Genomic DNA, 24347 nt, shown 5'->3' with positions numbered 1-24347 from the left:
TAATCTTTGAACCCAAGAATATAAAATCTGACACTGCTTCCACATCTTTTCCCTCTATTTGCTGGTGATGAGATAAGTTTTGAAGGAAGAAACATCAACATTTAGCAGTGGATTGAATATATGAAGTGAGACTGAAGAATTGTGAATATGTACTATATAGTGAGAGGGGATACCTCAAGAAAAGTTTAGTCTGGTAAGAGAAAAAAGCTTCTTTGAGAGTATTGTGCTTCTATGAGTACCATATTGCCCAGGATGTGTGAGGTGTTAGGGAAAACCAAAACCCCTAAAAGTGGAAGGGACATAATATCAAATGTGAGATGACAGAGTTTGTAAGCCAAGGTTGACTCAGACTAGTGACTTGGTTTGATCTGGAATAAAATAAAACTTTAATGGTTAAAAAAAAGAAGGTTTGTCTACTCACAGAATGAATAGTGAGGGAGGTCATATCTTTTAGTTTAGTTTAGTAGAGTGCATTCTTCCTATTCCTATGCGCTGCCCATGGTGGTTTATCCTTTTGGGAGCATTCTTGTGGCATTTTTGTACTCAGGTGATCAGAATGAACCTATTTTGGTCCTCTGAGCCAATTAAGTATAAAGGATACTTTGATACATTTTAAGAAAAGAATTAATTTAATACCCACACTGAGAAACTAGTAGCAGACAAATCTCCAAATGGGATAAAGATCAAGCTAGATCAGGGTTCTTAATTTGGACAGAAGGTAGATAATTCCTATCATATAGCACTGCTTCTATCTGTCATTATGTCCCTACAAATTCATATTTCTAAGGAGACACAGCAGAAAAAAAAAAAAAGGACAGAACCAGCCCTACAAAGATAATAACAGAAATTGGTTAGAAGAAGGAACTCAAAGTTGGTACTTTAGAAGCATTAACCCTGAGGTAGGATACAAAAAGAATGAAGAAAGGGCAAATAAGGATTTGGTGTCTGCATGAGAAAAGGAAATTCAGAGAAAAAATAATGAAGAGAACAAAGCAAAGGAAAATTTCTAGGGAAAGAATGTTATAAAAGAAATTTACTAAAAATAAGAGTCTAGAAAGGAAAAGGAATGAGAAGAGTTTGAAATAATCACTTAAGCAGGTAGGGAAAGAAAAAGGGAAAAAGAGGGGGAAATACATTACTAAATAAAGTTTTAAAAAAGTAAAACAAACAATTAAAGTACATTCAAAGAACTTGAGATAGAGAAAGCAAATAGGAGTGGGGTAAGGGAAGGAGGAGTCTGTGGGAATAGATTAACATCAAAGAAATGCAAAAAAAACCTAACATCAAATTATTGCTTTAAAAGAGGAGAAAAAATACAAAAGAAATAGAGGAAAACCCAAGTGTAACAACTATGACATTCAATTTGAGTAGATTTAACAATCCATTTTTTAATGTTAAAGTGAAAAGAAAGATTGAATGGACTTAAAAAACCTAGCTTGGCAATTTCATCAATACAGAGAGTTTTTGATGAAAGCTTCCCCTAAAAAAAAGAAAGAAAGAAAGAAAGAAAGAAAGAAAGAAAGAAAGAAAGAAAGAAAGAAAGAAAGAAAGAAAGAAAGAAAGAAAGAAAGAAAAGAAAGAAAGAAAGGAAAGGAAGAAAGAAAGAAAAGAAAGAAAGGAAAGGAAGAAAAAAAGAAAAGAAAGCTTCCCCTAACAATATAGATGCACAATTTGTAATTTTAGGAAATTGCCTCGGGGCAATTTAAGGTTATGTTACTTGCCCAAGAATATACTGCCAGTAGATGTCAGAAGTGAGACACAAATCCCAATCAACTTGACTCCAAAGCCTACTGATTATACCAACTCTCTATCCATTAGCCAAACTATATCTCCCCCTTAGAATAAGGGGGGAAATATCAACAATCTGTTGTATACAAGAGATATATCTAAAATGTAAAGACATGTACAGAATCAAAATATCAGGCTGGGACAAAATATACTGTGCATCTGGTGAACCAAAAAAGCAGTAATTGCAATGACATCATCAGATAAGGCAAAATATAAATTCATAATATCAGTAAAGATACACAAGGACACTAGATCACATATAAAAGAACCAAAGACAAGGAATCACTAGTGGAGGTATGAACAGGACCAACAATCCTTAAAATTGTTCTAAGAAAGTAAGAACATATATCTTTTGACCCAGAAACTCCCACTATTAGGTATATACTCCAAGGAGGATAAAGAGAAAAAGAAAGCTCACCTCTCCACAATATTTAAAGAAACGTTATTTTTGTTTTGTTATTGGAGCAAAGGACTGGAACTAAAGTAAATGCTCTTCAATTTGAAGATGGCTAAATAAATTGTAATCCAAGAATGCAATAAAAAATTATTATACTGTAAGAAATAAAGACTGTAAGGAACACATAGAAGCATGAGAAAATTTATATGAACAAAGTGAGGTAAACAGAGCCATATACACATGCATACATACGTAAATGTACACAAATACACACACATGCAGACACAGAATAACTATAACAATGAAAATAGAAAGAATTTTAAAAATTGAAACAGAATTTTAAAAATTGAAACCTAGAACAAATCTGGTTTTTGCTTTTTTTTTTTTTTTTTTTTTTGATGGGGACGGGGGTGGGAGGTAGGGGTGGGGGGGCAGACTCAGGAGACAATGGGTGTAGGATACCATGTCCTGTTCTATTTTGTTGCTTTGTTGTTCATTTTTGCTGAAATGATTATCTTCTTTCTTTTTTATTCATTGTTACCAGGAACTATTCTCTAAATAAGGGGAAAAGAAAAACTATCAGGAAATGATGGTGATGGGAAGAGAAAAGATATCAATGATATTTTAAAATATTTTTAAAGGAATGTCTATGGCATTGGTATGAGGTAATGCGTTTGATTGCTAAGTGAAGGAACATAAAATGTTCCTTTAGGTAAGACAACTTCTCACATTTGATGTAACAAGTCTCTGGTCTGTTCCAAAACTTTGCTATATGATAAAGGTAAAGTTTTCACATGAGATTTATATTTTCAAAAGAAAATGCTTTTTGACTTTCTAGAATAGAGTCCTTTAGTCTGTTTTTTTTTTTTTTTTTTTTTTGGAATTGACCATTTGCAACACTTGGACTAACAAACCAGAAGATTATAAGCCAGAAAGTCAATAATGCACATATGTATCATAAGATTTGTCAGTAAGTATTTCTTCATCCACAAAGATAAATTTCAGTAGTCACTGAAAGAGTGAAATAATATCAAAAATCTCAAGAACTTTCTAAAGCTCTAAATAAAAAGAATATTAATTATTAAATATAGTAGAAAGCATTGGTTCAATAATGCTCTTCCTGGCTTTTCAGGACTTAATCATATTCTAGATATTTGGAGAGATTCAGTCATTCCTAAATTTTTTCTATAAGAATTCAAAAGACATCCGTGTTCAAGTTTAGTAAGTGTCCTGAATTTGCAGTGTCATGGAATGCAAATAAACCTTCTTTTCTAGTCTTCAGGTAGTATTACACTATCTTTGAGGGCATGGTTGGTGGACAGAAGAAAGGGAGAAAGGGAGCGAGGTCCATGTTTTAAAAAAAGCTGTCCAGGACAGCTATTCTTTGTTTTTGGGATCAAGATCTCCCTGACTTATTCTTTTATTTTCCCTCATAGCACTTTACAAAGTGAACACTCAATAATGACTTATTGATGAATAACTCTGTAGGATACCAATGAACGGTGAGGGGACTTCAACTATCCACACATATTTCTCCATCTCTAGGTTTCTCTTTTCCAAAAGTAGAACAGTTAACAACTTTTTGATTTGCCTTACTGAAAATGTAATACTTTCAAAGACAGGGAAAACAACAAGGGGGAATTCTGTTTTGGTTCTAATTCTTACTAGTAGGAAAGAAATAGTTGCTGAGGCAGACACATGAGAACTGTGGGAAGAAATAACCACTCTGCAGTCTAGAATGTGATAAAGATACACTGGAGAAGGAAATGGAAAACCATTTCAGTATCTTTGTCAAGAAAATCTCATATAAAATCACAAAGAGTAGGACATGACTGAACAACTGAACAACAACAACAACAACAACAACAGCAACAATAGGATAAAAGAGAAGAAATGTGCACATAGTGTAAAATGCATGTTGGATTTTAAGAAAGCAGATTGCAAAGGATTCAGAGGAAGATAGAAACCCATGAATTAAAATTCAAATGAGGAAAATCAGTTCAGGAATGATGGGGTCTTGATTTTGGTTCTTAAGGAAATTTTAGAATAGATTGTTAAAAGGATGGTTAATAAATATCTAGAAAGGGAAGTAGTGTTTTCAAAAGACTAACATAGCATTGTCAAGAACAGGTCACACTAGAGTGGTCTTTTTTTTTTTTTTTTTGACAAAATTACGACACTGGTACATAAAAGTAATGTATAGATTTGGTTTACTTAGGTTTTGGCAAAATCTTTGATCAAGTGTCTCATGCCATTCTTATCCATATCATGAAGAAATATGTAATAAGCAATAACAGAATTAGATTCAGAAAGCTGAATGAAAGAACGCAAAGAATGGTGATTAATATTTTAATATCAATGTGGAAAACCTGCAGAAGTACTTCAGGAATCAGTGCTTTTTTTTTCCTATGTTGCTTACCATTTTTATCAATGAATTATATAAAGGCACAGATAGCATGTTCATCACATTTCCAAAGGACACCAATTTGAGAGGATTAGCTAAAACAATGGATGGAAGAATCAGGATCAAAAAGGACCTTGACAAATTAGGCTACTGGGTTGAATCTAATAAAGTGAAATTTGTTAGGGATAAATGTAATATTACTTCCCAAGTACAGGACTGGGGTTTGTGGTTAAGAGAGCAGTTTGAAAAAGTTCCAAGTGGATTCAGTGAATGTCAAGGTTAAGCAGTGTGATGTGTCAGTCTAGAAATCTGAGGCTACACTGAGTGGCAGCGCTTCCAAGACTAAGGAGGCAATGGTCTCTCTGTGCTCTGTTCTGGATGTTATTTGGAGTACAGTGTTCAGTTTTAAGTGCCACAGTTTAAGAAAAAAATATTGCTAAGCTGAGGAAAATTCAGAGAACGGCAATCAGGAGAGCAAAGAGCCTAGCATCTATGTTATAGAAAGATCAATTGAAAGAAGTGAGTATATTTAGACTACACAAGAGAAGACTTTGAACAGCTCTTTTAAATTAAATGAGACAGCCAAGTTCCATTCTAACTGTCAAGAAATGTGACTATGAATAAATAAATCTACAATGAATCAAATTGATTCAAGAAGGACCACAAGACCTTTTTTAATAATATAAAATAGGGACCTAATTCTCACTTTCTCAGTTCTGGCAACTTAGTATAAAAATGCTGCCTGAAGGAGGGTATAAAGTTAAGTAGAGATTCACTTCTATTTTATTATATACAACCAAGACAAATGCTTTGAAATATGTATGAACAGACAGTCTTTTGTTTCAAAACTGTGCAAGAACCATACACATGATGAATATAGGAGGTATGAGACTTTGAATAGAAAAAGTGAATAGTCAAGGAGGAGCCATCCTAAAACACCAACAGAACATGATGTTCTCAAACTGTCCAATATTTTGAAGGTGGTTTTTATGAAGTTTTGTGGGTCAAAAGCTAGCAGAAAGCACTGTTTTCACATTACACAGACTGGTTTCTTCCATGTTTTTCTACTCAGTATCAAGAATGTATGCCTTTTGAAACATGGGAAAATTGAGATTACTTTATGGTATGTTAAAGTTAAGAAGGAGAAATGTAGGGCTATAGTACAGAAAGTAAAATTTTTGTAGAATAAATTTAAATTGAAAAACAGCTTAAGAATTATATAGAGGAAAGAAATGGAATCCCTACTTGAACTGTAAGCACTATAAAATATGAATATCAATAATGCCTCAAAATAATATGTTCAAACAACTGTAAATCATCATTTTGGGTTAGAATTCAGGTTGTGTACTTTCCCTTTATATTTTAAAATATGACTGCGGAGATCTTTTTATTGGCAAATTCACTTTGAAAGGGTCATTTTTAGTAACAAAGGAGCATATTTAAACATATACAGCCAATCCACATTGAGTAGCAAACTAGCAAACATTTTCATAACCATCTTAGGAGATAGTTTTCATTTTACAAAAATGTAAGAAAATATCTTCTTATTTGAAACACCCAAACAGATCAAAAAATTTTATGAAAAAGAGTGTATGACACAACCACTAAATTATAGATTTCTGAAGCTCATTTGATGGGTCCATTGATTTTGAGTAATATCTAATACAATCATTTTTCAGGAGAACTAAATAATTTGGCTAATTGCTTATTCCAAGTTTCTTAAAAGTTTATTGGAATCAGACTATATTTATTTATTTGGTGGAGGGGCAGAATTTAAATCTGACATATGGAGAAAAAAATGACTAGAAAGAGAAATAACAACAATAATATTGAAATTTATATAGCACTTTAAGATTTGAAAAGCACATTACACATTATATCATTTGTTCCTCACAACAACCCTGTGAGGTAGGTGCTATTATTTTCCTCATTTTACAGGTGTGAAAACTGAGACTGGTAGAGGATAAGTAACTTGTCCAGGATCACAAAGCAACTAAGGAAGAAAGAATTTGAACCTGGATTTTTTTTTTGGTTTTGTTTTGTTTGTTTTGATTCCAGGTCCAACACTCTTATCTGCTGCATCATTTAGCTGCAGGATTTTACATGTCTAGGATTCATGGAAACTATATATACATATACACACTTATATACATATTTATGTCTATATATATACACATGAATATGCATATGTGAATATATGTGTATATGTACAGATCCATATTGTAGACATATAAATATTTATTTTTGTCTATAGCTCTGTATATAGATTCTCTTTTATATCAGGGAATTTATTAACATCTTAATTTATTCCATGAATAGTAAGAAGATTTAAAAAGACATTAGGGAAGGATTGATTATTGATCATTATAATAATTACTAATGAAGCTAAAATGTGAGGTAAATAGAGAACTAGAAAAAAAAAAGAGTTGACCTGGTCACAAAAGTACAGTTTAAAGAACAAGAATCTATTTAATACTAGCCCCTATTCCACACCAAAGTTTGATAAAGAAATAGAAGAAAGGAAAGAAGAAGATAGATTAATAGACACCTGCAATGAGATTAGAAATTAAAAAGAATTTTTTGATTGAGATGTAATCAGAAATCAATAGAAGCTATGTGCTTCCCTTAAAGACTGAATTGATGATCCCAGACAGGAAACCTGAACAAGAATATTGAAAAGGCAAGGTGACATTTGCTTAGAAGAGCCTCTATTAAAATAGCCATATACCTATTATATTTTGTAGTTTTTGTTCTCAAGATTAGAGGCACAGAGCATTTCTTTATTCCCTTATGGTAGAGAACAACTATTTCCTTATAAAATCTGAATACTTAAGGTTTTTTTTTAATGTTTCTATTCAATCATATCCAATCTTTGTGACCACATTTGAGGTTTTCTTGGCAAAGATATTGGAATAGTTTGCCATTTCCTTCTGCAGCTCATTTTGTAGATGAGGAAACTGAGGTGAAGAGGGTAAAGTGACTTGGCTAGGGTCATACAGTTAGTACGTATATGAGGTCATATTTGAACTTGGGACCCATTTCTGTTATGCACTATGATTTCACCTCACTGCTTCTTTTTGGTATATACACAAAACAATCAGTTCTTCTTTTACCCATGTCTATTATAAAATTTTTTTTAGTTTTTATTATTCAAATGATTAATGACAGTAAAGAATAGAACTTGCAAAGAAATGTACTTTTAGAAGAAGGAAATGTGATTTTGTGAATATAAAGAACCCTGATTGTGGACATTCCCTTTACCAGAATAGATTACAACCCATTAGGACCTAAGCAGTTCCCTGAGATATATAAGAGCAAAGTGACTAGTCTATAATCTAAATTACTAATTATCAGAGGTAGGATTTAAATTCATGTCTTCCTGATTGCAAGCTGAGCACTAGAAATATTTCATATTTCTGATTTAATAATATAGCATCTATGCTTTAAAGCAAATAACTAATGAACATTTTTGAGCATTGGAAAGTACAGATTAATTTTCTGTTGCTTAGTTGCTTAGTCAGAGGAAGGGTAATTCAAGCTATTTCCTTCTTATCCTTACTTCAAACTTCTGTCTGAGTTCCATATTTCCTTCTTCATCCCCTTCTGGAATGGGCACATTGTAGTATTCACCTTCTTCTTGATTAAGCAACTTATACCTTTCAAAGAAATGGGAGAAAATTGTAAGTTCATTTATTCTCAAATCAACAACAATAGTTTACGTAAAACCTTTCCTTCAACCAGTGACTAAACCGTTTGATAAATAGAGTGCTATATCAAATATAGCATAACCAAAAAGGTTCTGTCTAGTCACTTTTGGAGGAGTTTTTTGATTCTTTTTTTAAAAAATTATTCTAATTCTTCATGTATGCAAAGTGTTAAACCAAATTATTTCATTTGCAGATGTATTAGACTAGATGAAGTCTTACCATCCACTTGCTGGCATTTTCATAAGCTCCGATACCCCAAATGAAAGTGAACCCATAAAATCATTTCTTGTTGTTCGATCCCAGTCCCAGATCTCAACAGATAACCGTCTATCTTTATCTGTAGGTTTTAATTTGCTAGAAAGAACGAGAGAAAAAAAATCACATTCTCATTGTCTCAGCATGAATTAGGGAGAAAATGGTCCCAATGATACCCCCAACTTCACTGTATAACTTCTCAGGAAATAGTAGTTTTCTCTTTAGAGAATAGAGAAGAACATGTTGACATTCCATTTATCCATTAACCTGGTAAGAGTCACAGACAGAAAGAGAAGGATATCCTAAATATCATGGTGGTTTAATAATAAATATACCTCATAAAGAACAGGAATAGAGCACAAAGAGGAAGTACTTATTAGAGAAGAAGAGGTTTCTGTTATTGTTGTTTATCCTTTATTTTTGAAAAGGACCAAGACATCAGAAAGATGATGCCATGACTTCCAAACGAATTGGATTTAATTGAGGAAGAGCTGTGCAAAGTCACCAGACACACTTTTTCTTCCAGAGCCTTCTGGTTCCAGTGGCAAGATTAGGACAACTGGAAATGGCCTTAGCCTTTTTAAGTTAAGGTCTTTCCCAGGACTCAGTTTAATTGAGGCAATGCCCACTCAGTGATTAAGGTTAGGTAAAAAATGAAGCAAAGAGTGATCTCTTTTACTTAGTTAAAAAAAAAAATCAATCTACGAGGAGAAGAAACTCAGGGTTTCTGTCCAAAATAGAAAAAAAATTTACTATTTACACTTACTCTGAGCTATCAAGACTCAAACAATGACCAAGTGAAGTTTGGACTGGGACCTATTGGTGGTTAATTAATGAAAGCCAGAGTGATTTGGGCTAAGGCATGGTCCTTAAGAAAGAAATCTAGCCCATAAACTCCAAGATATCTCCCAAGGTTTCATGATCAAAATTTATATTCCTTTGGGCAGAGCACTTGCAGGTAAGTCTATGATTCCTTATGTGTACAGAGGGAAAGAAGGGAGAGGAAAAAGGAAAGGAAGAGAAGGAAGAAAGGAAAGAAGGAAGCAAACTGTACTTTTTTCCCCTGAGAAAATTGCTGTAACTAGGAGTTCTATTTGAGTTGAATACCACAAAATGAACTCAGGGACAAAAAGTACAAAAACACTCTCAAATCAACACTTAAAAAAGGAAACAAATACAGTTGGAAATGAAGGAAGGAATAATCTTGGAAAAACCTCAGAGAAAGGAAGGAAGGAAGAAAAGAAAGAAAAGGAAAGGAAGCAAGAAAGCAAGCAAGAAAGAATGAAAAGAAGGAAGGAAGAAAGGAAGGAGGGAGGGAGGAAAGAAGGAGAGGAGAGAGGAAGGAAGGAAGGAGGGAGGGAGGGAGGGAGGAAGGAAAGAGGGAGGGAGGAAAGAAGGGGAGGAGAGAGGAAGGAAGGAAGGAGGGATAAGGGAAGAAGAAAAGAACGAAGGAATGAAGGAATGAAGGAAGAAAGGAAGGAAAGAGCTGCATTGCTCAATTGGAACTCGTCAGTTGTTTCCCCAACTGACACCTACTTCTACTATTTGTCCTTCACTTTTGAAAAGGACCATGACATTAGGAAGGGGATACCATGACTTGGAAGTGAACTGGCTCTAAGTGAGAATGGACCAGACTCTCTCTCTTCCAAAGGCATGTGGGTCCAATAGTAAGTTGCAGATTAGGACATCCCTGGATGCAGAAGGAGACCTTGGTTATTTTAAGCTAAAGTGTTTCCTAGGTCTCAGGCAACTGAAGTAAAGTCCAATCAATGATTAAAGCTAGGTAAGAAATAAGGTAAAGAATGGTCTCTTTTACTTAGAGAAGAAGAGAAGAGGTTGCTACTTACAATGTGAATGACTCATTCCACTGTGGGTTTAGTGTGGAGCGGATTGTTTTGGTTTTTTGTTTACTTTCATTCTTAGGGTCAGGGATAAGTTTCAGCTTCACATAGGGATCTGAAAGTCCATTTGGATCCATAGGGATTAAGTTTTTTGCATCTCGTACTATATAAAAAGGAACAAGGAAAAATATTAATAAAAAGATATTGATTATTGTATACACAAATCTGATGATGGTAATCCAAGTCAAATGGAAGATATGTCAAGTTAGTGTAGGGCTTCAGAGTGGGTAACAAATATGACAAACCTTTAAAAACATACTATTAAATTCCATAGTGAGAGCTTAGTCACATATAAAAACCCGACTCTCTTATCTCCGCTATATCCCCAAATCCAGAATCTCTCTTTCTCTGCCCAGAGAGCTATAATTAGAAGTTCTATATGATTGAGCACCATAAAATGGACTCAAGGGCAAAAAGTACAAAAACACTATCAAATCAATATTTAAAAGGGGGATATAGACATAGTTGGAAATAAAGGAATAACCTCAGAAAAAAGACTGGACCTTAGAATAAAAAGTCTAAAGGGAGAGACCTTGAGGTAATACAAGGCTACTGCCAGGAGAGTAGGATTGGTTGGGGAGAAAGTTAGGGAAGAACTCATATAGCGGTGAAGTCTTAAGGGTGTCACATAGGAGCAAATTTGTATTTTTAATAATTATTTTTGTTAACTAGGTGTTAAGTTCAATGGCTGCTACATGCTGAAGGAATTAAGTACTCATGCTCTCTAAATCTAGGAATCTCTGGACATAACTCTAGCCAGCTAGATGGTACAGTAGATAGAGGGCAAAACCTGGAGTTGGGAATTTCTGAATTACATCAGCCTAACTATTTACCATTAATGGGTAAATCACTTAAGCTTTTTATGCTTCAGATTCTTCATCTGAATAACAGGGATAATAATAGTACCTACTCCATAGAACCAAATGAGATAATATTTGCAGATTGCTTTACAAACTTTTAAGACCTTTATGTAAGTTACTATTATTAGTTACATAATTATTAATTATTTTATTATTAGGCTGGTAGGTAGTCATAGTAAAAATACTGCTTTAAAATATTTTAATAATTAAGAACTGAGATGAAATTGCCTCTCAAACACTTACTAGCTGTGTGACCCTAAGCAAGTCCTTCATTTTTATCAATTTTATTTTATCCTTTTGTAAAATGAGATACTATAAGCACCTACTTCTCCATGGGATTGTTTTCAGTGTCCAATGAAAAAAATATATAAAACAATACTACATAGAATCAATATTTTTATTATTTTTTCAGTGATAATTCTACTTAACTCAAAAATATATTTACAAACTTTCCATTCAACTAATAAAACTAGGTCAATAATCTCAATTTATCCTGCATTATTTTCAAAATTAAAATCTACCTTAAAATTGAAAAACAGTGACATCAGTGTAATAATTGATTATAACTCACTTGTTTGGGACAAATAATAGAACACTAACACATTTCCTCAAATCACTCTAAAAAAAGAAATCGCCTAAGAAAGCAATGTCATCACACTTTACTTTTAAAAACCAAAGTTCATTCTGTACTTTTTAGTTTCATAGTTTCAGATGTCACAGACTGAAGATTCATCTGCCAGTTAGGCACACACATGGATTAAATCTAATGCTGGCACTCAGAAGCTTAAAAAAACAAAACAAAACAAAACAAAACAGCTTTATGTATCATTCATCAAAGGAATAAACTGCTTGAGTCCATGTTGGTTAATCAAAGTCCCAAATTCTTAAACTTAAAGATAATAGCAATGATAATAACAAAAACAATATGATGAAGTATAACTGAATATATAATCTCAATTGATTTTTACTGCAACTCTGTAATGTAGAAAGCATTTTATAGTCTCAGTGGTTAAATGACTAGCCCATTGTCAGATGTGCAGGAAGTACTTAAGGCTAGATTTGAACTCAGATCTTTATTATTCTAGACCTAGAACTCTGGTCCATAATGTCACTAATATATAGTACATCGATCATTCAGTAAACAATGGGAACTTACTATACATTGGGAATACAAAAATACAAAAAAAAAAAAAAAAGATGTAGTCCCTGTTCTCAAGGACCTCACATTATAGATATGTAAATAACTTTTTGTTCAGTCTTTTCTCAATCATGTCTGATTCTTTGTGACCATTTATGATTTTCTTGACAAAGATGCTGGAGTGTTTTGTCATTTCCTACTCCAGTTCATTTTATAGATGGGAGGCAAAGAGGGTTAAGTGACTTGCCTGAGATAAATATTTAGTAAGTATCTGAGGCCATATTTGAATTCAGGAAGATGAGTCTTCCTGACTCCAGGTTGAACACTTTATACTTCTGTGCCATCTAATTGCAACAAATAACTGTGTACATATAAAAGATATGCAGGATAAATTGAAAAAAAATCAAGATATCGACAAAGTTTTTTTTTAATTGTGTTTGTATTTATGTGTGTGTGAGAAGAGAGAGAGAAGAGAGAGAGAGGAGAGAGAGAGAGAGAGAGAGAGAGAGAGAGAGAGAGAGAGAGAGAGAGAGAGAGAGAGAGAGAGAGAGAGAGAGAAGGACTTTGGGCCTCAGGCACTTGCTAACTAAGGGACTCTTGCTATGTCATTTCATCTCTGCTTGCTTGAGTTGCTTTCATGTTACTTTATAAGTAACAGTAATTTACCTCTCAGGGATGTTGAAAAGGCAAAATGAGATAATATTTGTAAAGCACTTTGTAAGCCTTAAAGTGACATACATACATACATACATACATACATACATACATATATATATATATATATATATACATCTCTCTCTCTCTCTCTCTCTCTCTCTCTTTATATATATGAATGCTACTAAGTTATCAGCTAATCCAACTTCATTTTAAAGCTATTAAGTGACTTGAGTAAAATTATACAGATAGAATCTAGTGGTAACAGCAACTAGAAAGACTGGCATTTATATATTATCCACTATGTGTCAGGTACTGTGCAAAGTACTTTCCAATGATTAATTTATTTGATCTTGTCAATTTTGAGAAATAGGTGCCATGTTTTAGGAAACTGAGGCAGATGTTAGGTGACTTTCCCCAAGGCAGAATCCAAGTGTCTGATGCTAGATTTAAACTTAGATTTTCTTCAGTCCAGGCCCAGAAGAAGATCTGGACCTAGATATTCTGACTCCATATTCATCTCTCTTTTCGTGAATATCTACAAGTTCCAGTTTGCCCTTTACCTTATGCAATCTAAATTTCAGCCATGCCGATTGTTTTCCATTCACATACGCTGTCTCCTATCACTGTATCTTTGCTTCATTCTTGGAATGTCATCCTCCTCACTCTTGATTTTTATAATTCCTGGCTCTCTTGAAAAGACAGCTCAAATACCACTTCCTAGAAGGAATTTCTGCTGTTCTCAGGTTCTGATGCTCCCTTTTAATCAATCTCATGCAATTATGTTGTATACAGTTTTTATTTATTTTATTTTATTCATTCATCCGTGTACATGTTCTCTCATGCCAAAAGAAATACAAGCTCCTTGGGATCAGGGACTGTGTTTTTGTCTTTGTATCCCCTACATATAGCACAGTGTTAGGCAGTGTGGCTCCTTACTTTCCCTCACCCCAGATGTCCAATCAAGTTCTAGTTCTGGCAAGTTCTACTTCCACAGCATCTTTACCATCTGTTTAGATGAGCCATCCACCTCATTTAAGCCACATCTCCTCTCACCTGGATTACTGCAATAACATTCTAATTAGTCTTACTTCACATCTCTCCTCTTTCCATTCTATTAGCCACATAGCCAGCAAATAGCCTAAAATATAAATATGACCATGTCATTCCTCTGCTTAATAATTTTCAATGTTTCTGGATTACCTCTCAAATCAAATATGAGCTCCTCGGTTATTTCTAGCCCTTCTTAAGATGGCTGCAACACTTTTTTCTTGCCTTATTATACATTAATTCCCTTCATGCACTCTTTCGTCCAGTCAGCCTGGCTTCTTGTTGCTTATCAAATATCCTATTCATCTTGTTTCACAGCCCTTGCACAGACTCTCCTCTTTGCTTAAAATGACCTCTCTGTTTTACCTCTGCCTCTATGAACCACTAATTTCCTTCAAAACTCAGCACACATTCTACCTTTTACCTTGTCTTCCTTTAACCCTCCTCCCCAGCTATGTTTTATTTGGGGTGTTCTGTATTGCTTATATGTGTACACATCTCTCCTCTAATTGACTGTAAACTCTTTAAGGATGAGGACCTTTTTATTTTTTGTTTTGGCATCTTTATTTCCTAGTATAAGACCTGACACTTGAGAGGTGCTTAATAAGTGCTACTTGTTATTGATTGATTGAAGTTTGCTGCACTCCAGTGTTCCTGACAGACACTTAACCTTAATTTGCATCTTTAAAGTTTTCCACTACTTCATCTATTATTTATAACTGTTTCTTTGATACCTAAGATATGAGTTTGGATCCTTAAAGAAATTGCATTGCCAACTAATAAGATTTTATGTAATTGCTTTGAAAATAGTATTCATATGGACAGATTAGTCAATCCTCAGGTGAGCCATATTTAGTGATTCTAGCTCAGAACTTTTTTCAACTTAATTTGGATGGTATAACTGTGAAGAAGATGATGATGGAAAGAGAAGGAAGATTTAAGCTTAATCAAAAGGATTAGATTTATTCTGCTCAGGAGGCACAACCAGGACTAATTCTATAAGTATTTATTACTATATAGTGTTAGGAGAAATAGAAAAATTAGATGAGACATAGTCCCTGTTCTTTTTAAGCAAGTATGATATAGTAGAAGAACAGGACACACATACATAATTACACACACATTGTTTCATAAATACAATAGAGAGTTGGAAAATAAAATACTCTCTGAGATCCAAGTCAAAGGATGGCTATAGACAGTCTGAGGATTAAGGATGAGACAATAAAGGCTTTATAGTTGAGGTGACATTTGAATTGGTTTTTGATGAATGATATTCCAAGCACAGACACAGAAAATACCACCTGTTAATCAAGGTATAGAAGTTTCTGTTCGATTACCAGCCCTGATATTGACTAACTTCATATATAGGGACAGATTACTTAGTCTTTCTCCAATATGTGACAATCAACAGTTTATTAGCAATTCTCAAATACTGACAATTCATCTTTAGTTGTTTATGCCATTGTACAGTTCAACCCAAACAAATGGAATGCACTGCCCCTTGCACATTCAGCCCTTGGAATCCCTACCTCTGTTCAAAGCACTTCTCAGGAGCCACATTGAACATATAAGGCCCTCTGCTCTGTCCCTCTTGAAATTACATTGCATTTGCTTATCTCTATATGAGTTATTACAGCACCAACACCTCTACTTCCTCCCTCCCCCCAATAGAACATAAAGTCCTTGAGTCAGGAACTATTTAATCCTTGTCTCTGTATTTCTAGCCCCTTGCACATAGCAGATGGTTTAAAAATGTTTCTTAAGTTCAAAATTTTTTTTTTTTACTGTAACATATAGATGCATAAAGTTGTGGTGTCCTCGAAAAAGAGCTGGCCTAGCAATCAAGTTTGTTGAATAATATCAATGACATATCAGTCATCTAATAAAATGTATACTTATTTACTGAAATAAGGTCCCAATTTGATTAGGTCTTTCTTCTTTATATTTGATCTCAAAATAATAAAAAGATTTTTTTTAAATGAGATAATCTCCACTAACTCTATGAAAGAGTAGGCAAAATTCTTACATTCTTTTCTAATAAAATGAGAAACTATAGAAAAAATGTGCAAATAAGCATATAAAACTTGGCCTGAGCCCAATGAAACATCAAAAAGGATTTTTTTTTTCCATTTGGATGTTGAAATAAGAGTTGAATTACACAGAGTAAAGCAAAAGCTCATAAAAATATTTCCTCTAGGGAATTGTGGATAAGATGATGACTTGAAAGGTCAAAGCAGAGCCCAAATCTCCTTCATATATGCCAACAAATATTTTAAAAGAGCAGCAGATCAAATGATGGTAAGAAAAATTCAGAGAAACAGTGTCTTCATCTAATCCAAGGACTTCCTAAAAAGATAGAAGCCTATACATATCAGGAAAGGGGTCACATCAGAAAAACCAGTGAGCATAGATAAACCAAAATTCTGCAAGTGTACTGCCTAGAGATGCTCTGGGAGCACCTGGAAGCCTGGATTATGCTGTACCTAAAGAGGAGATGATGGCAGTTGAAAACCTGGTGTGTTTAGACAGGGAAGTTGTAGGGAGCCAAATATCTGTAGCACTCCAACGTGAGATACCCCCAAAGACCAAGAAAATTATAGTGCTCTATACACTGACTATCCAGGAGCCACTTGCTAGTATTTTAAGCGCAAATACAACAGGAAAGGCATAAAACAATTCGACAAAATTCCAGGAAATCAAGCTGAAGAACAAACCAGGGCCTTAGTACTCCATTCAAAAGTTTAGGAGGGGCCAGAATCAAAAAACTTCTTTCATGAAGTTTTGAATCAAGAACTTAGGGTAGAGATAGAATTAAACAGAAAAAGCCAAGGAACACTAAAGGTTAAGAGATGCCAAGAGGTAAATCCAGAAGAAGAGAATAAAATAAGAACCATAAACAGGACCTAAGGGGGTGGGGTGTGTGTGTGTGGGGGAATGGACTACATAATGGCTACAGGAGTACCTGGAAGAAATGAAGAATTATATTATAAGTGAAGTGAAAGCTATGGAGACTGGAAATAGCTCATTTATCTCAACAGACAAATAAACAAATCAGAGAAAAGAAAGAATAGATTTTAAGAGGGAGAGTTGATTTGATGAGTTCAAGGAAAACAAAATTCAAATTTATAAAATAGACTTTAAAGAGGGGATTAAAAAGAAAGAGAAAGCATAAAAATAAGTAAATGAGATCTGGTGATGGATGATGAGGAAAAAATGAGCAGTAGACAGATAATGGTAATTACAGTTCTACAAATGCTAGCTTTAGAACTTAGGCAAGAAAAAGAAACTGAGGGATTAATTATAAGAAGAAAATCAAACATTGATTTCATATTTCATATTTGAATCCTCTCTGCACTTGATTCCATTCTATAACTATTCTAACAATACAAGCCTTTTCTCTGTTCTCTCAGTGAAGAAGCTCATGAATTCAAAAGTTCAGTCTTCCTCTCTCAAGTTAGATGCAAAAATTTAGTTTTCCTATTGATCACTTTTAATCAAAGGAAAACTCTGAGCTAAGTTTAGAAATCCAGTGCTCTCATAAAACATTTTAATTCAAAGAAAATTTTTATCTCAGCACCACCTGCAAATCACTTTATGTCAAGGAAACTTATTCCTCATAACTTCAGCTCCTCAAAAACTCCATGACATCTGTTTGCTGTCTGTGACAGTCTACAAAATAGGCTGGTACATTTCCACAAATTATACTGTTCGTCCTAGTTCAATTAAAAAGGGTCTTATCTTCTTCATAGGAGCCAGAGAGTCTGCTATCCTTGGTCCACTATCAAAAAGCTTAGGATGCAGATGGTTCTGATGAATTAATCAAGCATTTCTCTAAGACAGAATGGAGTGGTTGCTGGCCCCATGTGGTCCACTCTTCTTAATGTAATTAATCATATTCTCATTCTCATGATGTTGCCAATCCTATAACTAACTGCAATATTTCCTCACTTACCCTGTTTTGTTCTATATTCTATACTTATAAAAAGAAGCTGTGCCTCCTCTTCTGGGTCTTTTGAAGTGGTCCGAGGTAGCCTTTTGACCCACTTTATTAACAGGTTCATGCACTGCTAATAATCTGCTATCATGCTTGGAGAAAATATCTCAGTTTAATGTTGAATTTCATTCTTGATATAGGCCAAGAATGTTTTGTGATGATTGACTTCAATTTTTAGAAATCTAAGAATTTAACAAAAAAAATGAAATTCTTCAACAAAATAACAGGAAATAATACTATATATGAATTATTATGCTAACAAAACCATGGGAGAGATAGAAAGGAAAGCCCATAAAGAAGAATTACACGATGCATAAAATATTTGGGCATCTATATGATAAGATACACATAGAACTTATACAATTGCAATAAAAGAGCACTCATTAAGAAATAAAGATGGACCTTAATAATTGAAACAATATTAAATGGTCATGCTTGTGATATGCCACTAGAAGAAAACGACAATCCTACCTATGTATATTTATTTCTTTATTCAATGTTATGACATCTGAAATGTCTAAGACATTTTATAGAATGAGCAAATATAACAATAAAGTTCATCTGGAGGAACAAAGCTCAACCGTATTAAGGGGGAAAAGGTGGGGGGGAGTAGAAAGAAAGGGATCCTAGCAGCATCAAATTTCTCTACTATATTACTAAATTATAATCATAAAAATTACTTCATACTAATAGAAAACTGGAAAGTTGATCTTTGGGATAAATTAGAAACACAAAATCCAGAAGCAAACAAACAAATTATACTAGCATAAGTTCAATAAATCCAAAAATTTCATGTTCTGAGTGAAGGACAAGCTATTCAACAAAAACTTCTAGGAAAACTGGGAAAATAGTCTGGCAAAAATTTGATTTTAACCAACATTTCACACCATATAACAAAAGATGGTTCAAATGGATATGTGAAATAGATATAAAAGTTCTCATCATAAACAAATTATAGGAACAAGGTAGGAGATACTTTTCATAATTATGGATGGGAAGAATTTTTAACTAAACAAAAGACAGAGTATTAAAGGAGAAAATATGGACAGTTTTGATTTTATAAAATCAAAAAGATTTGCATGAATAAAATCAATCTATTTAATTAAAATATTTTTGTGTTTATATGTATTTAATAATAATAGCTTTTTATTTTCAAAATACATGCAAATATAGTTTTCAACATTCATCCTTGCAAAACCTTGTGTTCTAAATTTTTCTCCCTCCCCTTTCCTCCGTTTTTTCCTAGACAGCAAGTAATCCAATATAGGTTAAACATGTGCAATTCTTTTAAACATATTTCTACATTTATCATACTCTGCAAGAAAGATCAGATCAAAAAGGAAAAAAAAATGAGAAAGAAAAAACTTCAAACAAACAACAACAAAAAATGTGAAAACATTATGTTGTGATCCATACTCAGTCCCTATAGTCATCTTTCTGGATGTAGATGGCTCTCTCCATCATCTGGAGATCTCTCTCCATCATATTGTCATATGCCAAAGGCATAGACCTGGGCTAATTCTGAGTGTATTGGAATTGTCCTAAATTGCCTCACTATTTAATCAAAGTCTTTGTAGGAACTTTTCCCAATAGAAATCTGATATATAAGTTATCTAGAGATGTGATACAAATGTATAAGAATAAGGGCCATCTCAAACATAAATTTCATATGAGAGGCAATAAGAAGGGAAATACTAAAAGACTAAATACTAAAAGGAGAGTGACGTGGTCTTAACTTATTTTATCATTCCTAGTCTTTAGAAATATCAATTTGGCAAGCGAATATAAAAAAAAATTAAATGTTTCCTATATGCCAATTATTGCTTTTTCTTTTAAAATACTTATTCTAAATTTAACAAAAACCAAATAAAATGAACATATCCATAGATCAAGTAGAACTGAAAGAGAATTTTGTAAAGAAGAAACTGTCAATCTTTATAATGTCCATTTTGTTTTATATTTTAAATATATAATAAATTATACATGTAACTTTCAAAGCTGTTTTGTCAAGTACTAAGTGATCAAAAATAAAAAAAAGTGAAGAGTCCCTTCCTGAAGTTAGACAAGATATAGGGGATATATAGACAAGATAAGGGACACAATCTTTTCTAGGTTCCACAGTAGGAAAGCTGAGGATGAGGTAGGTGGGAAGGACAAGCATGAGATATCTGGTAAGAAGTAAAGAAAAACTTGGTTAGCACATGTCTAGATGCTGAGGGCTAAGTGAGACACTCACCAAATGATTAAGTGATACATGAAAATGGCGATTCCAGAGCAAAAAGGGTTGTCTTCCAGAGCATAGTTTCTTATCCAAGAGATGAGGTGGAGAATGAATTGAAGAGAAGAAAGACTGGGGTTTGGAAGTCTAATTAGGGATTACTATTTAATTAGGGATTACTACAGTAATCTATACAAGTTAAAATACGATTCTGAGTCTATAGAGTATGAATGAAAGAGTGAGATGTAATAAATATTTTAGAGGTAAAAATCAATAACAGTTGGAAACTGATGGATTAGTGGAGTGAGTGAGAAAGAAATGAGAATGCCTTTGAGACCAAAAATTTAGATGACATGATAGTATAAAATAAATAAAATGGCATAAATATTATAAATAAGATGAACCCTAAGGTCTCTTCCAGTTCAGTGTGCTACCTCTCTTTTGTTTAATCCACTATAACCTTATAGATTATAATTATAATCAGGCCCTGCAAAAGTCAATGCTAACAGTCTACCACTTTTTTCTCTTCCTTTTTGTTTTGTAAGAACACATTCTTGCTACAGAGAAGCAAGATCTAATCTACTGATTAGCCACTTTCTTCAAAAATCTTCAATCCTCAATCTCTTTAAAAATGAATTATTGTCTCATAATTAACAACAGGATATGGAATTTTTGGACAAGGTAAAATTTATGAATATTAATATCAAGATATCTAGTATTCCTCTCCCAACAGCTTCCAAACATTCCAAACATATTTGCAGATTGGTGCCAAAGGCATAGGCGTGGGCTAATTCTGAAAACCCCTGTTCCCCATACTACAATGAAAGAAGTAGAAGTTGAAGAATCTGCCCATTATGTACAGGAAGGAATACAGTTGAGGGAAGAATTGAGTGGAATATCTGAGGAAGGCAGCTACACTGGAGCTAAATAAAAGGAGACTGAATACTAGCTGGGACTAATCTCATCCCCCAAGGTTCCTAAGAGCAGGGACCTTCTTGCAGCTAAAGAGATGCTGCTCCCAAACCATTCTTACCTTTATCTTGCATGAAGTCTTGAGAATAGGTAATTCAGTAGGTCTCCCAGAAAATAACAAAAGAAAAATTCAAAACACCTAAATATAATAACTTGGAAAAATATAGGAAAGCACACAGCATTCTGAATTTTTAGTCTACAAAAAACTTCAATCAAAAGATTCCAACAGATTATCACAAAAATTACTTCTAGTATATGAAATGTTTAAATGTAACAAAGTCAATGATGAACAACAAATTTTGCCAATAGGCAGGAAGACCTCCAAATATGAAAGAAAGGACATCTGAATAACAGGACTATTCCTCATTCATAAAAAGTTACAAAAAAAGAGTAGATGAATATATTCCAAAAAGGCAAAAGAATTCAAGCTGCAAACCAAAATGGTGTGCATACTGTGAGGCTAAAACAGCAATGAAAAAGAAAGGCATTTAAGGCATTCATGGAGGGGAAGGAGGGGAAAGAGAGAGAGAGAGGGGAGAGAAGGGATGGAAGGAGAGGAAAACAAAAATATATATGTATAAACATACATATGTATGTATGTGATGACTAAAACAATGTCATTTGAAGAAAACCACTATTACCATCAAGTAAAAATAATGAGAGAAACTACTGTGAAAATTTAATAATTGAGCTTGACTACAAAGAAGAGATAGAATATATATCCTTCCCTCCTTTTCAGAGATGGGTAATTATGGTTATGTGATACCACATATAACATGTCAGACTTGGTTGATATGTATTAATTTTGCTGAACTATTTTTATATATCTTTTTTGTTAATAGAAGAGATTACTCTATATGATAGAAATGAAAAAGAATAGATATATTGGGAAATCAAGATGGTGTAAAAACCAAAAGGATCAGTAAAGTTTTGTTTCATTTTGGTTTAATTAATTTTTTTCAGTTGCCAAGCATTTATTTTCTCTCTTTCTTGTCCAAAGACAAAGTAAAAAAAAAAAAAAACCTGTAACAAATTTGTAACAATTATTCATTGAAGAATAACAAATCCTCAACAGAATTTTTAAAAGATTTTTTAAAAAGTACACATTCTCCTTGATCCTGAAAGCCATTGACAAATATTCTGGAACCCAAGTGTGACAAAGATATCACATTTGTAGACCAAAATATCTCTGATTTATGTTGTTGGCTGTTTAGAATGGAGAAACTGCCCAGTTTTCTAATTATGATGCAGACATAGCGTACTAATCACATTTTTTTATTTTGGTAAGATGTTTTACTTTGCAATTATCAGCTGTCAAAGCCAGATTAAAGTAAAATCAGATCAAGGCTGAAGAGTTACATAATTTCTTGATAAAATATCATGAAATTTTTGCATAATATCTAGTCAAACAATATATTGGAAAATGATTATATAAGGCAAGGGCTGGGGCTTGGCAGAGACAAAGCAAACATAACTATTTGAAAATGAATTCCACTTGCAGAATAATTGTATCTTGTGAGCTAAAATAGCATATTTGTTTGATGCTGATGATTTGATGTTGAATCATCTTTCTGGGCACTATTACCTCAGAATCTCCAGAACAAGGAGATAGGATGGAAGATAAAAAGGACACTCGCTACTTGCAAGACACTTGGAGGAAATCTTTCTTTAATTCTAAATTGAGTTGAACACAAAGTAGTACCTATGGTTCTTCTGCTATCTCTCACATGCTTCAACATGGGTTTACATTTTTAGCCTCAGGATGGGGTAGTGAATAGAACCAGTCACTGAACCAGATTAACAGCCTGATGGAGTAGAAAGAACATCGAGTCTGAATAACATTGGATTCAAGTCTTAAGTCCTCTGTGACTTAGGACAATTACTTAAATAATGAAGTTTACTACAGTAAATTGTTTCTAATGTACCTTCAAGTTCTAAAAGTCTGTATTGGAGTAAAAAAAAATCGAATTTTGAAATAATAGAAATAACACTGAATTTAGAGTCAAATGACCTGTAGTCAAATACTAGTTCTACTACTTACTATCTGTATAATGCAGGGTTTAATTTTTCTCAAAGACCTCTGAGGTCTCTTGTAATCCTAACAATAATATCTAGTATTTACATAATGCTTTAAGGTTTCCAAATATGTTTAGTAAATATTATCATATTTTGATCTCCCAACAACCCTGTGAGAAAATGTTAGAAATGAGAAAATTCAGGAAGATGGAGGCTGAGTCTTCCAGGTTCAAACAATTAGTGAATGCCTCTATTTGAATTGGAACTCATGTCTTAATTCCAAGTACAACTCTCCTCACTGTACCCTTTTGCTCACTCTATAAAGCATGAATTTTGTTTCAGTCTTCCACTTATGTCCTCTGTTCAGCCTACATCTCTAAGTAAGGACTTTCTCTATTGATACAATTACTAATTTTTTTTTTTCCTAGGAGTTTTTAGTCTTTTTTTGGACTCGATAATTCGGTAGTTCTGGATCTCTTGGAATAATCAGGCAGAAGTGGCCTCGAGCCAAGTTTTCTGGATTGTTAAGTACAGTACTTTATCTGTTATGCCAAAGTACTTTCCAAATTCTGAGGTATTATATTCTTTATAAATATCCACCACTAAAGGAAAGAAAAGAAGGCTTCTTTGGCCACAGTTATCTGCAACAAGAAGCATTAGAATAATAGGCAAAAACACCATGAGTGTTTAAAATAAACAGTATTTAAAGGCATTATGTTTTGATCATTCCTTGCCTGTCAACACATGATAAGACAGTATTTTACATTTAATTCAATATTTTACTTTTCTCCCCACAAAGAATGAAACTAGACAACAAGAATCATGAAATATTAACTATTTGGTAATAAATTAACAAATCACCTTTCCACCAAAAAGCTCCAGTAAAATAGATGGATTTCCTAGAAAATTTACACGTGAATTTAGTGCTTATGAAAATATGGTATTATTTCAATTCTCTTAATTCATGAAATAAAGCACAGGCTTTAAAGTTTG

General features: G+C 33.4%; 1 protein-coding gene across 1 annotated transcript in view; it reads right to left on the bottom strand.

The window, feature by feature from the left end:
- PRKCA (protein kinase C alpha) overlaps positions 1–24347 on the bottom strand; it is a 481956-nt gene that overhangs the window by 64434 nt on the left and 393175 nt on the right. The window contains exons 6-8 of the mRNA XM_051995254.1: positions 10399–10555; positions 8516–8650; positions 8149–8245 (exon numbers count right to left, since the gene is read on the bottom strand). Coding sequence (XP_051851214.1) covers positions 8149–8245; positions 8516–8650; positions 10399–10555 — 389 coding nt within the window. The remainder of the gene's footprint in view (positions 1–8148; positions 8246–8515; positions 8651–10398; positions 10556–24347) is intronic.

The sequence above is a fragment of the Antechinus flavipes genome, chromosome 4 (assembly GCF_016432865.1).
Source record: "Antechinus flavipes isolate AdamAnt ecotype Samford, QLD, Australia chromosome 4, AdamAnt_v2, whole genome shotgun sequence".
In the NCBI taxonomy this organism is placed as follows: domain Eukaryota; kingdom Metazoa; phylum Chordata; class Mammalia; order Dasyuromorphia; family Dasyuridae; genus Antechinus; species Antechinus flavipes.
Note: the sequence above shows the minus strand (reverse complement) of the source record. Positions and strands in the feature narration are given on the sequence as shown.